Here is a 12,630-nt window from a genome sequence, read left to right as displayed (position 1 = left end):
CTCAGGAAACCTTTGAAACCCGACAGGGGCCTGCATCCAGACCCTTCTGCCATCAAGGAGGAGGCAGCTGATTTTAGAAATGCCTCACGAGTAGAAGCCCGATTATGTCTCGGCTCTCTGGGGCTTCCTTTTCAGCCACTTCCCGGTGAGCTCTCTTACTGATTTTGGTCTGAGGTGTCTCCTTGCTGGTATTTCTGGACCTGACCTCTGGTGCCCCAAGGGTCGTTACCCCATTTAGAGCATTGTCCACTGTGCCCCTGTCCCTGGCACAAACTGAAGGCCTTCTCAGAACCCAGCACTTGACAGATCCACACCCTTGCTTCCATTCTCTTCCTACACTTCATTACTATTCCGATGGCTGGGTTATAAACTCTTTCATCCCTGTTATGAACTGTATTTTGGTCTAGGGATTTATGGACCTCTTAGCTTCAAGAGTTCTTCTGTACATCCTCTGAGATATGTAATTTTTGTGTGTGTGAAAGTGCACCTCTGTGGATTTTTTTTTTTTTTCCTGAGGAAATGGTCTAGGGCTTCCATAAATTCTCAAAGGGGGTCGATGAACAATAAAAGTCAGAATCATGCTAATCACAGTTTTCACGCCGATGCCGAGGGCACTGATGTGACTGGAACCTCCTGTGAGCACTGAAAGCCTGCCTCGTGCAGTGCCAGTGAGCAGGAGACTGCTCTGGCCACCTTTCCCTGCAGGGAAGTCACAACCATCCTGGACTGTTTCCTCTCTCCTGGCCCTGAATGGCAGAGTCGGCCAGGCACGGGCCTCCGCTGTCAAACTGAGGGGTATTTTTATCCTGCCAATAGAAGCTGCCATCCTGGGTGAGCTGTGACTTGGACTCCAGCTGGAAAGGAAGAAGGTAGCAGGGAGAGAGCAAATCCTGACAACACACGACCCCCAGCTCTCGCTACCTGCATTCTGCTGCCCATCTGTTACCTGCCCTCAGAACCAGCCCCAGGGGAACCCTTGCTGCTTTATCTTGGGTTTCAATGGCAAGCCTGGGGTGAGAGAAGCCCAGAACCAAACAGGCTGGTTTTTCTGCCCTATAAACCAGTCCCGTGGTTAAAGACAAAGCACCTGGAAAAGACGGGAGTGGGCCCAGGCTGGAGGCTGCAGTGTCCTATTCTTCTGGCCTTGCCTTCCAGGTGTGGGCAGGTAAGGAGAGCTGGACACACAGGCGAGGTGAGCAGGGGAGATGTGGAGGCCTGTGGGAGAACAAGGTGGGAGGTGTACACTCGGGATATTTACATGGCAGCCAGAGTGGTGGGTGCCTGACTGACCCACCTGCTGACGGCGAGGAGAGATGCAAATGACAGACAGTCAACAGCAGAGGAAGAAGTAGGGCCCTACAGTGAATGTCCTTGAGGACATTAGAGACAGATTTTAGGCTCGTGGATCCATGTGTATGGCTTTACTACCTTCACATTTTCTGACCCTACATGGACTATGGAAAATAAAAACAGCTATTATCAATGGGGTGTTCTATGCCAGGCACTGTGCTACATGCACCTAAGTCCCTTTCAACCTCTTAGTTACCCTGCAGAGAATAATTTTTTGGCATGCCGAGTTCTATTTTTTGAATAACAATTCACATACCATAAAATTTATCCTTTTAAGGTGTACGGCTCCATGATTTTTGGTATATTCACAAGGTTCAGCAACCATCACCATTAACCAATTCCAGAACACTTTTTGTTCCCCAAAGAAACTCTGTACCCATTAGCAATGACTCCCCATTCCAGCCTACCTCAGACTCTGACAACCACTAATCTACTTTCTGCCTTTATGGTTTTGCCTAAACAGACGTTTCCTATGACTGGGATCATATATATGGTCTTCAGCACGTTTTTCAGGCTCATACGTGTTGTATCAGGACTTCATTCCTTTTTATTGCTGACTAATATTCAATTGCATGGCTCTAACATATTTATCCAGTCATTAAATTTATGGACATTAGAGTTCTTTCCATTTTTTGGCTATTATATATGATACTGCTATGAACATTTGTTTACATGTTTTTGTGTAGACATATATTCTTATTGTCTTGGGTCTATACCTAGAAGTGGAATTGCTGGGTCATATGCTTAACCTTTCAAGGAACTGCTAGACTGTTTCCCAAAGTGGCTGCACTATTTTATAGGACCCTCAGCAGTACGTGAGAGTTGCAATTTCTCCATATCCTCACCAACACTTGTAACTACTTGTCTTTTTTGATTATAACCATCCTGGTGGGTATAAAGTGATATCTCATTGTGGTTTTAATTCGCATTTCCCTAATGGAAGGTGGGTATTTGCCCTGCACTGAATTGTATCTCCCCAAAGATTCAGATGTTGAAGCTGTTGCTTGAAATGTTGTGAACCCTGAAGATTCAGTGTATTTGGAGATAGGGCCTTGGGAGGTAATTAAGGTAAAAGAGGTCCTAAAGGTGGGGCCTTATCCAACAGGATAGCATCATAAGAAGAGACAAGGGAAAGGCCATGTGAGGAGCTGTCTGCAAGCCAGAAAGGCTTTCCTAGAAACCAGACACTGCTGGACCTTGATCTGGAGCTTCCTGCCTCCAAAACTGCGAGAAATAAATTTCTGTTGTTTAGGCACCTCAGGCTGTGTTCTTTCGTTATGGCAAAAGCTGACTGAATTATTATCGCTATTTTACAAATAAAGACTCTCAGGCTCATTCTTGTCCGATGGCCAGACCTGGACCATATTCCCTCATGCCACACTGCCTCTGGCTCCCAACATGCGGGAACAGGTGTGGCCTGCCAGCTGACCGAAATCACAAATGGCAATGTGCTGAGACGCAGTTTGGTGAATAAGGGGGAGAAATGTACCAAGAAGGAGAAATAAGCAAATGTCTGAATCCCCAAGTTGCTTCCTGCCCCACAGGCTTATGCCAGCTACATATTCAAAGACGAATGGGAGGAGCCAAATTCTACACTGGTGATTCTCAGGCCAAGGAGCCCACTGCAGCTTGTCTAGGGCCTTGATCTCCAATATTCTCTAATACAAATTCTGGTCAATGTCTGTCTCTCACGCATCCATTTCAGGCCATCTCTGTAAAACCAGACTAAACAACTCTCCGTGAAGAGTGTATTGAGAAATATGGATCACATTCAAAAACAATCTCTTGGCCATTTTCAGGTTTTATAGTTTTCTAAATGAGGCGATTCAAGAAGGATAAATGACAGGACAGATTCTTGGGCTCTCTGGTGCCCACTTCATAAATCCACCTCAATGGAGTGGAGGGCTGGTGGTATGGGCCACACTCCAGGGAACGCTCTGTCCTCTGAACTACAACTTCAGACTTCTCCAAACGCCATTCTGGCTTAAATAATTTAATCCTGTATACCTGAATATGAGGGTGTTGAGGCCGTTCCCCCCCCCCCCCGGGAAAGTGGAAAGGGCATGAAACTATATGTATGTTTGGATTCTTCCATTGAACCAGAGTTCACTCTTCCAGGCCTTCTCTCCAAGTCACCTTGATTTTAAGAGATCTGTGGCTCATTTCCAATAAAACTATATTTGTGGCCATATCCTTCCTTTCCTCCCTACTTTCTCCCCTCTCCCTTGATCTGGAAATTAACATGCATTTTCTCTCAAATTATAAGGTTTCTGAGAAAACTTAGGAAAACAGAAATGCTAATGTTAAGGCAAAGTATCCACAACCCAGGCATAACCACTATTAATTTTTGTGCATTCTTCATGTCTTTTTTTTTTTTTTTTTCTCACATAGATATGTATTTTTACAAAACCAAGAGATCACACTGGTTTGTGACCTGCTTTTTGCCCTTTGGTGTAAGTGCTACCACATTCCTGTTCAGAAAGGACGTACCGATTTATTCTTCTAATAGTAGATGTGAGAGTAACCCTATCCCTTCCATCCCCTTAGCACTGACTATCATCCTTCTTTTTGATCTTTACCAATTTAAAGGCAACAAATTATTGTTTTGATTTGCATTGCTTTGATTGCTAGTGAGGTTAAATATTTATTTTCCTGTTGATCACTTCCCTTGAATTTTGCCTTGTCTTTATACTAGGGACTATGAAAAGCGGTTAGCTCAGTCCTATCCACTTGCTTTTGCAGACTGGTTGACGGACAGTGAGTGAGAAGGTGGTGTGGGCACAGGGAAGAGGATTGCCAGCAATGCTGCAGCAAGAAGGTCAAGTTGCTTCCTTGTCTTCTTTTATGAAACATGACAACAGGAATACACACTTGTTGGCAGAAAAAAAATTAGGTATTTTAAAAGGACATATGAATATTGTGAAAGCTCGCCTCGCACTCTCTTCCCCTTTCCCACAGGCCCTATTCTCCGGGTGTAACCCATCTTCAGTCCCTCCTCCCTTTGTCCCCCTTCCCTGGTCCCGGTCCTCCTAGGACAAGCTGCAATGGTCATGGGCTTAGGGGAGTGATGGGGAGAAAGGGTCAGGGGTTAGAGAAGGAATCAGTTCTCCATACAGCAGCTCCCAGGGTGGTCACAGGGGAGGAAAGCAGGAGAAACCACAGCAGGCTTTCGTCTGGAATCAGATGGGCAGATTGAGAGTGAGTGAAGATTACCCTGTTTGCCTTGATTTCAGTCCATATGGAAAATGGCAGCCTGTTTATTGCAGCACATGAACCGTGTGTGTCCTTTGTTAGCTTTTGTCCCTTGAGTGTAACCCTTTTCCTTTACAAAGTGGAAGAGAAAACCAGAGAAATGGTTTGCCTTTCCTGCATAAAGCCTCCTCCCCATTTGGCAGGTCCTGTGGAGCCCTACATGCACCTTTTATCCTGCCTGCTTCCAGACAGTGGTTTGAAATAACATCCATTGCCTACGGGAAGTTACCCAATTCTGGCTAAAGGAATGTCATCAAAGTCTTGCTTAAAACTGATGCCAAGACTTGCGTAGAATTTAGTGTGAAAGGGGACCCATTCCTTGTTATCAGAAAATCATTTGTAGGGAAAGTGATCTAATTATTCAAATTCTTAGTGTTAAGAAAATGGCTGTTTTAAATGGGAGGGTCCATCACCAAACTGATCCGGAAGCTTTGAAACAATCTTCCTCTCTTTGAGAGATGCAAATGCCTGTGAAATGGAATAGGGCCATTCTAGAACCAGTGGGTCACCAGCATCCTGTCAAGGAAAAGAAACTAAGACATTCGAGTGGAAATATTTCTCATTTTCTTGAGATTCTACTTTTTTTTCCAGCTTTGAAAACTGATCACCTGTCTCACCTCTTTCATCATTTTCCACAGGGAATGCTTTTCTGCAAGGGTTTAATTTCTCCCCCCATTGTCTTTGATAAGATGGTTTAATATTAGATAACTTTTAGCCACATACAGTATATCAGTTGTTCAAATAACAAAATCCTGTATGAGGAAGCTTTGTCTTCAATCTAGTCCAACAGGGGTTTTGTTTTGTTTTTAAGATTTTATTTGTCAGAGAGAGGGAGAGAGAGAGAGAGAGAGCACAAGCAAGGGGAGAGGCAGGCAGAGGGAGAAACAGGCTCCCCACCCAGCAAGGAGCCTGATGCAGGACTCGATCCCAGCACCCTGAGAGCGTGACCTGAGCTGAAGGCAGACGCTTAACTGATGGAGCCATCCAGGCATCCCCCAAACAGGGCTTTTTTCAAGAAGTGTTCATTCTAAAAAGGCAAGCCTCACTTTCTGGACCCAGGGAACAGGATGGCATAGCAAGGCCCTAGGTGAGATCTTGGTGGCAGTAATGGGTCGATGTGGCTGGGGAGAGGCACACAGGGCACTGCTGTGTTATATTAGTTGTCTATCCCTGGGTAAAAAATTACCCCCAAACTCAACACCTTAAAAAAACAAACTGCTGATCGCACATGGTTTCTGAGTACTGAGAACCCAGGTGTGGTTTAGCAGGCCTGGCTCAAGGTCTCTCATGAGACTGCAGCCAAGCTGCTAGCTGGGGTTGCAGTCATCTCAAGGCTCAAATGGGGCTGAAGGATCTGCTTCCAAGCTCACCCACATGGCTGCTGGCAGGGGCCCTCAGTTCCTCGTTAGCTGGCAGCTGTAGCTACTTACCATGTGGGTCTCTCTCCACAGACTTCCTGAGTGTCCTCACAGCAGAGCTTCTCCCACAGCGAGTGATCCACGAAGAGTACACGCCCAAGACAGAAACCTGTCTTTTTGCAACCTGATCTTGGAAGTGACAGCCCGTTACTGCTGCATTCCATTCATAAGCAAGTCCAGCCCACACTTCAAGGGGAGGAAAATGAAGCTCTACCTCTCCGAGAAGAGTATCAAAGAATTTGTGGACACATTTTAAAAACCACCACGTGTATGATACAAGTTGCCTTTATCCAGTTTGCTCTTTGGTCTATGGCAAAGGTCAGTACATTTTTTGTGAAGGACCAGATAGTAAAATATTTTAGGCATTGTGGGCCAGACTGTCTCTATTGCAACTACTTAACTCTGCCACTGTATTGCAAAATAGCCACAGGTAATACATAAGTGAGTGTGGCTTTGTTCCAGTAAGATTTTATTTACAAAAATAGGGATGGGGCAGATTTGGCCACAAGCAGGAGTTGGTTGACCCCTGGTCTACAGTTACAGAGGTTTTTGGAAGTCTAGCATAATAAATGATTTTGTTTCCTTGCCATCAGAATTCCATTTCAAAAGAATTCATCCACAAGACATAGCTGTCTGATCTGCAGCTTGAAATTTAACAGTAAGATAATAGGAAGACAGGCAAATGTGAGAGATTTAGGTGGAGAAAAACTTCAGGAGATAGGATTCCAGTTGTCCTCTGGGAAAAAGGAAGAATTAGAATATAAAGGAAAAGAGCGGATTTGGTAGAACACGGGACAAGCCAGTGTCTGCATTCCATTTAATCAATGATGCAGAGATGAGACAAGAAGTCTGAGAGGAGATGTCCTCTAGACAACCGGAACTGGGGGGCTGGATGATAGCAGTCCACTTCTGATTCAAGGTGTGATTTAAAGGACCCATCTTCACACAGCTCCTCAGCTCCAAAGAGCCCAGAGTTCACCAGAGATATGCAGGGGGCGGGGGAGGACTTGTGAATCCCACAGATGGGGTCTAAGGGAGGAGCTGAGGGAACATGTAGGAATAATGAAACTTCAGAGCTGGAAGGGGTGGGGGCAAATAGTTAATTTTGCACTATTCACAAATAAACTTCAAGTGATTAGTTTTAGCTAACATAAGGCTAAGCATGTATAAATTCTTAGACCTAATTTCCCCCTCCGTGTTCTTTAGGTTTTTGTTTTGTTTTGGTTTTGGTTCCTTAGGTTTAATTTTGCAAATACTAATTTGTTCCTCAGGGCTGTTTATATTAAGCTTATATGACCGAGTGAAGCAGAGACGGAGCTGAGAATTCCACTTTTCCTTCACAGTCACCTGCAGTGGAACTTTCAACCTAAGATAGTTTCCTGCCTAAATTATGTTATCATCCTCAAGAAGGTGGTTGATAAATCTCACCATTAACAAAAGTTACGTTTTACTTTTTTTTCAGCCCAAAACACAGCCATTAGTCATTTTTAAGTTAACCTTAAAGGTAAAATCTTAACAACCTCTTTGATGAGATGTGCTTTGGAAAGGATCACTCTGCTGGTAAGTTATTTCTCAAAGTGGTTTGTTTTTGCTCTCAGGCAGTGGCCTGAGACCAAAATGGGGCCTATCATGTCCCTATTTGGATAACTGGGCATAATATCAACACTCCTTTGTTCTGTTAAGGTTTTCTCCCTCTTATCCCCAATCCAAACCTAAATAAAGAGTGAAAAATTTTTTGAAATTTTTTGCTGCAGTTTTCTTTGCAAGAAATACCCCACCTCCTTTGAGGTGATGTCACTGAATTTTAAATTACTTCCATAAATAATTCTTGGGTATAAAATAAAGTCATGGGACAGTGTTTTCTCCCTTTAAGGTGCTCATAGCTGGGAGAGCAGTACAAAGACTCAGAACTTTAGTCATCCAGCTTCTTACCTTGGAATGGAAAGTATGGAAATGACACGTCCGGAGGAAACCAGGCTGTGGCAATCGGATCCAGTCAGACTCCCTCTAGTGCCAGAGATGCTGGTCAGGAATTCAGCAAGCACTGGATACCACCATCACCCTGATCCGGGTCCATCTCTGTCAAGGTAAGATGCTAACACCACAGTCTTTCCAAAGACATATGTGAAATATTCCAGTTTTACTAATAACTTTATTTAAATAAGACACAGGAACTTCTATACTGAAAAAATACAAAACAAAAGCCACACATTTCCTTGTGTAAAGCCATATTGTATGGTAACTCGAATACTGTTCAGCGCAGTGGCTAGAATTAAACAGTACAACTATATACAAAATTTAAACAATTTCTGACAAATTTCTACAGCTGGATGTAGGATACATTTGAGCTCAACAACTTCTGGGAAATTTACATGGCAAAGCATAAGCTTTAACACATTTGGTTCAAAACTTTAATATATGCTAAGAACAAATGTACAACACAATATTTAGTTTCTCATGAGAAAATAAAAGCACATGTCACTATAAATATCGTACATCAGATTTCATCACCAAAAAAGCATTCAGTCCATCTTTCAGAAATTGATATTGATACTATTGCATCATATTTGGACAAAAGCAGAGCGTAAGATCAACACATTATGTAATGCTAAACCAGATATCAGAAGTTAATGGAGCTCATATTTATCTTACAGAACTAATAATTTTCTCCCTTTAACCATAATCTACAAAATATAGTATTTTCATCAAGGCCTGAGATTATTAGGGTTAAAGGTGTCTGCTGCTGAAGAGATTGTTTTAAAAGGTTCCCCTGTGAAAATGGCAAAAATAAACTGAGTCCTTTTCCATGACAGTCTCCTACAATATAACACTGACTAATTTAAAGGAGCCAGAATGCACCTTCAGGAGAGAATATTACTGCAAACTTTGGTGGAAAGAAGATAATTGGGATCATGACAAAATAATACACAGAATACATACACACGCAAACATATACATATATATATATATATATATATATATATATATATATATATATATATATATATTTCTGAAAAAAAATCAATGGTGTTGCTTTCTTCTCTACCACCTCTTCCTTCAACAACCTCCTTAGAAAATAAAACAAAGAAACCCGAGGAATGACTGAAGGGAACTGAAACGTTCCTGGGACTGTAGGCACCTTATTCCCCTGATTCTTAAGAAAACGGTGCCATATACTGTAGGTACAGATGAAACAACTCTGCTGTACTGAACTAAAAGCAATGGAATAAAAATACAAAAACTTCCCTTTGCTTTTGGAGACTCTCTTTGTGCTGCAGAAAACAAAGTCTGAGAGTTGGGCTCTTCCACTGACCAATCGGGATTATCTAGGGCTCTCTTCACACAACTCTGCTGAGAATTCAGGTCGAGTGTGCAAGTTCAAGGTGATTTACTTGGGTTTCTGCTTTCCTTTGCACATCCAAAATACTAACAGGACCATTCATGATACTGTGAGGAGAGGCTTGAAGAGACAGCTGCAAACTACTGCTTTTCTAAGTCACCAAACAACCAGCTTCCATGCTGCATTACTTTGGAGACCCACGCGTTCTCTCTCCACATGAACGCAACTCATGCACCTCAACTGCTCAAGGAAAACAATACCCCAAAGTGTGTCATTTGTAGACCCTCAAAGAATTTCTGAGAGAGAAACTGAACGTTAATATGCCTTTAGCTAAAACAACAGCATTCCGTGACCCTGATGGCCAACACAAACAAAAAAATCTCACCCATCCCCTGGGAAAGTTTACTTGTTTTGCAGTTAAACCTAGACTTTCTTGTTAAAGTCCGTCACACACAATTGGAATGTTTATGTACAGCCTGGTACCGGAGACACTTTATTTGCAACATTATAACAGTCATGAACTGAGCAACACCTGAACTTGTTTAAAAAAAAAAAAAAAAAGCCACATTTACACATGTTGAAACAGTGAATTCAACAGTTGTTTTACTTGTAACCGCATGACAAGAGTGATGTCAGACACCACAGATTTGCTGGTTCTCCTCATGTTCACCCATGTCCAGGATTATTGTTCTCCTAGGGTTGAATGCACTTCTTATTCTAAGAATGTGGAATGTAATGAGGAAAGGGAAATGCATAAAATAAGGAAAGGCAAAAGAGTGATGTTCCCTCTTTAGCTTTTTAGCTGTGAAATAGTTAATATCCCAATATGATATACATTCCAAGTTACCTGAGTTTAGACTTCAACTGAAGTACCTGAAGCTAGGCCATAGGGTGGGCACTGTGCAACTGTTGTGGCCATTTATTTATTTTTTTGCATTGTATGTATTACAGAAGTTAGAAACAAACACCTGGATCAATTGTAAACATAATCCTGAAGTACAGTATTTTCCATAGGACAAAACACAGCAAGACATTTTCTATTTAGACAGGCAACTTTTTGATATAGAGCTTATTTTTACTGAAGAATTTGGAACAAAACACAGGACACAGTACTAATCTGTCAAACATACTATGAAATGCATAGTCTCCACTTAAAATGCTGAATGATGCACACATTTTGCAAGCATTACTGCTTTCCACAAAAACTGCTGAATAGGAGTTCCGTCCCTGCCAAGATCAGTGTTAAGAGATACTTTATGATGCTGATAAGTATTCTGTTGGTGGTGGTGGTGTTCGGAAAGTTTGTCACTCCATGCAGATAAGATGTCTGAGGTCTAGTTCCTAATCCACGAAGGGAGGGTAGCGGCCAGCTCCCCCTTCGCTTTAGATGATCACATAGTTCTGAGCAGAGATGTGTTCCTCACCCTGCAGTTCCTGCAGGAGCTGCTGCTGCTGCGATGGCTGTTGGACAGAGGCCTCCATGGCGCCTACCGAGCTGGTGTCGTCAGAGAGAGACGTAAAGGAAACTCGGGAGGAGAGCTGCTCGACGGTCAGGGTGGCCAGGGCCGAGCTCGGGCCTGAGTTAGGAGAGTTCTTGAGCATCAGGTCGGAGGCAGGTAAGAGAGGGCCTAGAAGTTTTACAGGACAGAAAGCTGATCCGGTTGGGATGAAATTAACCTTGTTTTTGTCAGGACATGAAAAGAGAGGGGCTGAGATAGGCTGACGAGACCTAAAACCGTAAAACAAAATGACATTTACAATCACTAAAAACTTCTGAGCTTTCTGACTTAGCTGGTGTTCTCTACAACAGCTACAATGTGAATGGCAGGGAATGAGTTAAGTGTACACAGAGGGGTAAACATCTTCCATAGCACAAGTCAGCAGGCAGACTACCGATGTACACAGCACCAAGTGATACTTGAGACAAAAGGATTTTCAAAAGGACTGGGCAAATTTTTTCAGAGATCATTAGTTTGCTTTCAATCATTTAGGAAGATGGAAAAACCTCCTATGTTATAGTTGCCAGGTTAGAATGACCTTTTCTGTTAAGGAAAAGTATAATGGGAGAGGGATTACCTAATCATATATTTGGTTTTAAGCATTTTCTCCTTTTTCTGCACAACTATACATACTTCTAACAGATCAGGAAAAACAAAAAAAGTTTCAGTAATTTCTCAAAGAGCCAGTCAGCCCAGCAGAGCAGGGTCTTCAAGCCCTTCTTCCCCTCCCATTCCCAGGAACTAAGCCATCAACTCCTGCAAGACCGGTCTCTATCCCCTTCCAGGATGCAAGAGTACAGTGGCCTCCCCCAGGCACCTGCACTGAGACAAAGGGATGAGTGAGTCCAACAGCCACACTTTTTTTTTTCTTCCCGAGCTACTCTACCGAGTATTTACAGCATGAACCTCTTTTCCTTTAATTTCTAATTTATGCACACTGAAATTTCAAAAAGAAAAAAAAAATCTGTGAATGAGAAGTCTACATTAAACGAATACACATGCTAGATGTGTCTACAGGGAGACAAGTTAGTTTCCTTCTGGCTTGTGGGATTGCTGTCATAGGGCCAGCCACACTCGGATATTAACTTTGCTGCTAAACGCCTTGCTAGCCATCCACATTAATAGAGCTTTTGAAAGGAAAAGTCTTAGTGATTAAAAAATAATCTTTTAGGTAGTAGGGATGAATTTCCAAGTTTCTTTGTATTAGCTTGTGTATTTTCAGCACACCGACTCCAATTCTCCACTAAGATCCCTTCTGCCTATCCAATTCTCGTCTCATAATTTGGTTTTGAAACACATTATCAGCTGGATGGAGTAGTTGATCCATCTGTAATCAACTGGTCTCAGTAAAAAGCTTTACAGCTTTGCAGATCCCAGCTGATAGAAAAGACATTACTTACGCCATTTCCTCAAAGACCTTCACTCGCTCACATCCCTCTGGGGGCTCCCGTTTGAACATGTAGCTGTTGTTTGGTTTGGGAGATGAAGCGTACTTGGGTAACGGTGAGCTACTCCCACTGTCTGTAAATTTAAAGCAGTTATATTAACTAGTGATTGAAAGCTCTTTTAAATTAAGTTTGATTTCCAAACAAGCAGCCTTTTGCACAGTTTATCCACTATGGCCCCTCTGCTTCCACCACAGAGCTTCCTTTATTGCAAAGCTATTACTAACACCCTCATGTAGTACATTTCTTAGAAATAAAAGCTTTGATGCAACAGTAATCTGCCATACCACAGAACATAAAAGGAGGTTATTTCGGTCCAGAAACTG

At 42.6% G+C, this 12,630-nt stretch overlaps 1 protein-coding gene across 1 annotated transcript in view; it reads right to left on the bottom strand.

The window, feature by feature from the left end:
- Positions 1-10,278: 10,278 nt before the first annotated feature.
- GLCCI1 (glucocorticoid induced 1) overlaps positions 10,279-12,630 on the bottom strand; it is a 99,714-nt gene continuing 97,362 nt past the window's right edge. Inside the window, exons 7-8 of the mRNA XM_026506357.4 lie at positions 12,260-12,380; positions 10,279-11,089 (exon numbers count right to left, since the gene is read on the bottom strand). Coding sequence (XP_026362142.1) covers positions 10,744-11,089; positions 12,260-12,380 — 467 coding nt within the window. The 3' untranslated portion in view covers positions 10,279-10,743. The remainder of the gene's footprint in view (positions 11,090-12,259; positions 12,381-12,630) is intronic.

Source organism: Ursus arctos, unplaced genomic scaffold (assembly GCF_023065955.2).
Source record: "Ursus arctos isolate Adak ecotype North America unplaced genomic scaffold, UrsArc2.0 scaffold_3, whole genome shotgun sequence".
NCBI classification, from domain to species: Eukaryota; Metazoa; Chordata; class Mammalia; order Carnivora; family Ursidae; genus Ursus; species Ursus arctos.
This window is presented reverse-complemented; position numbering and strand designations above follow the sequence as displayed.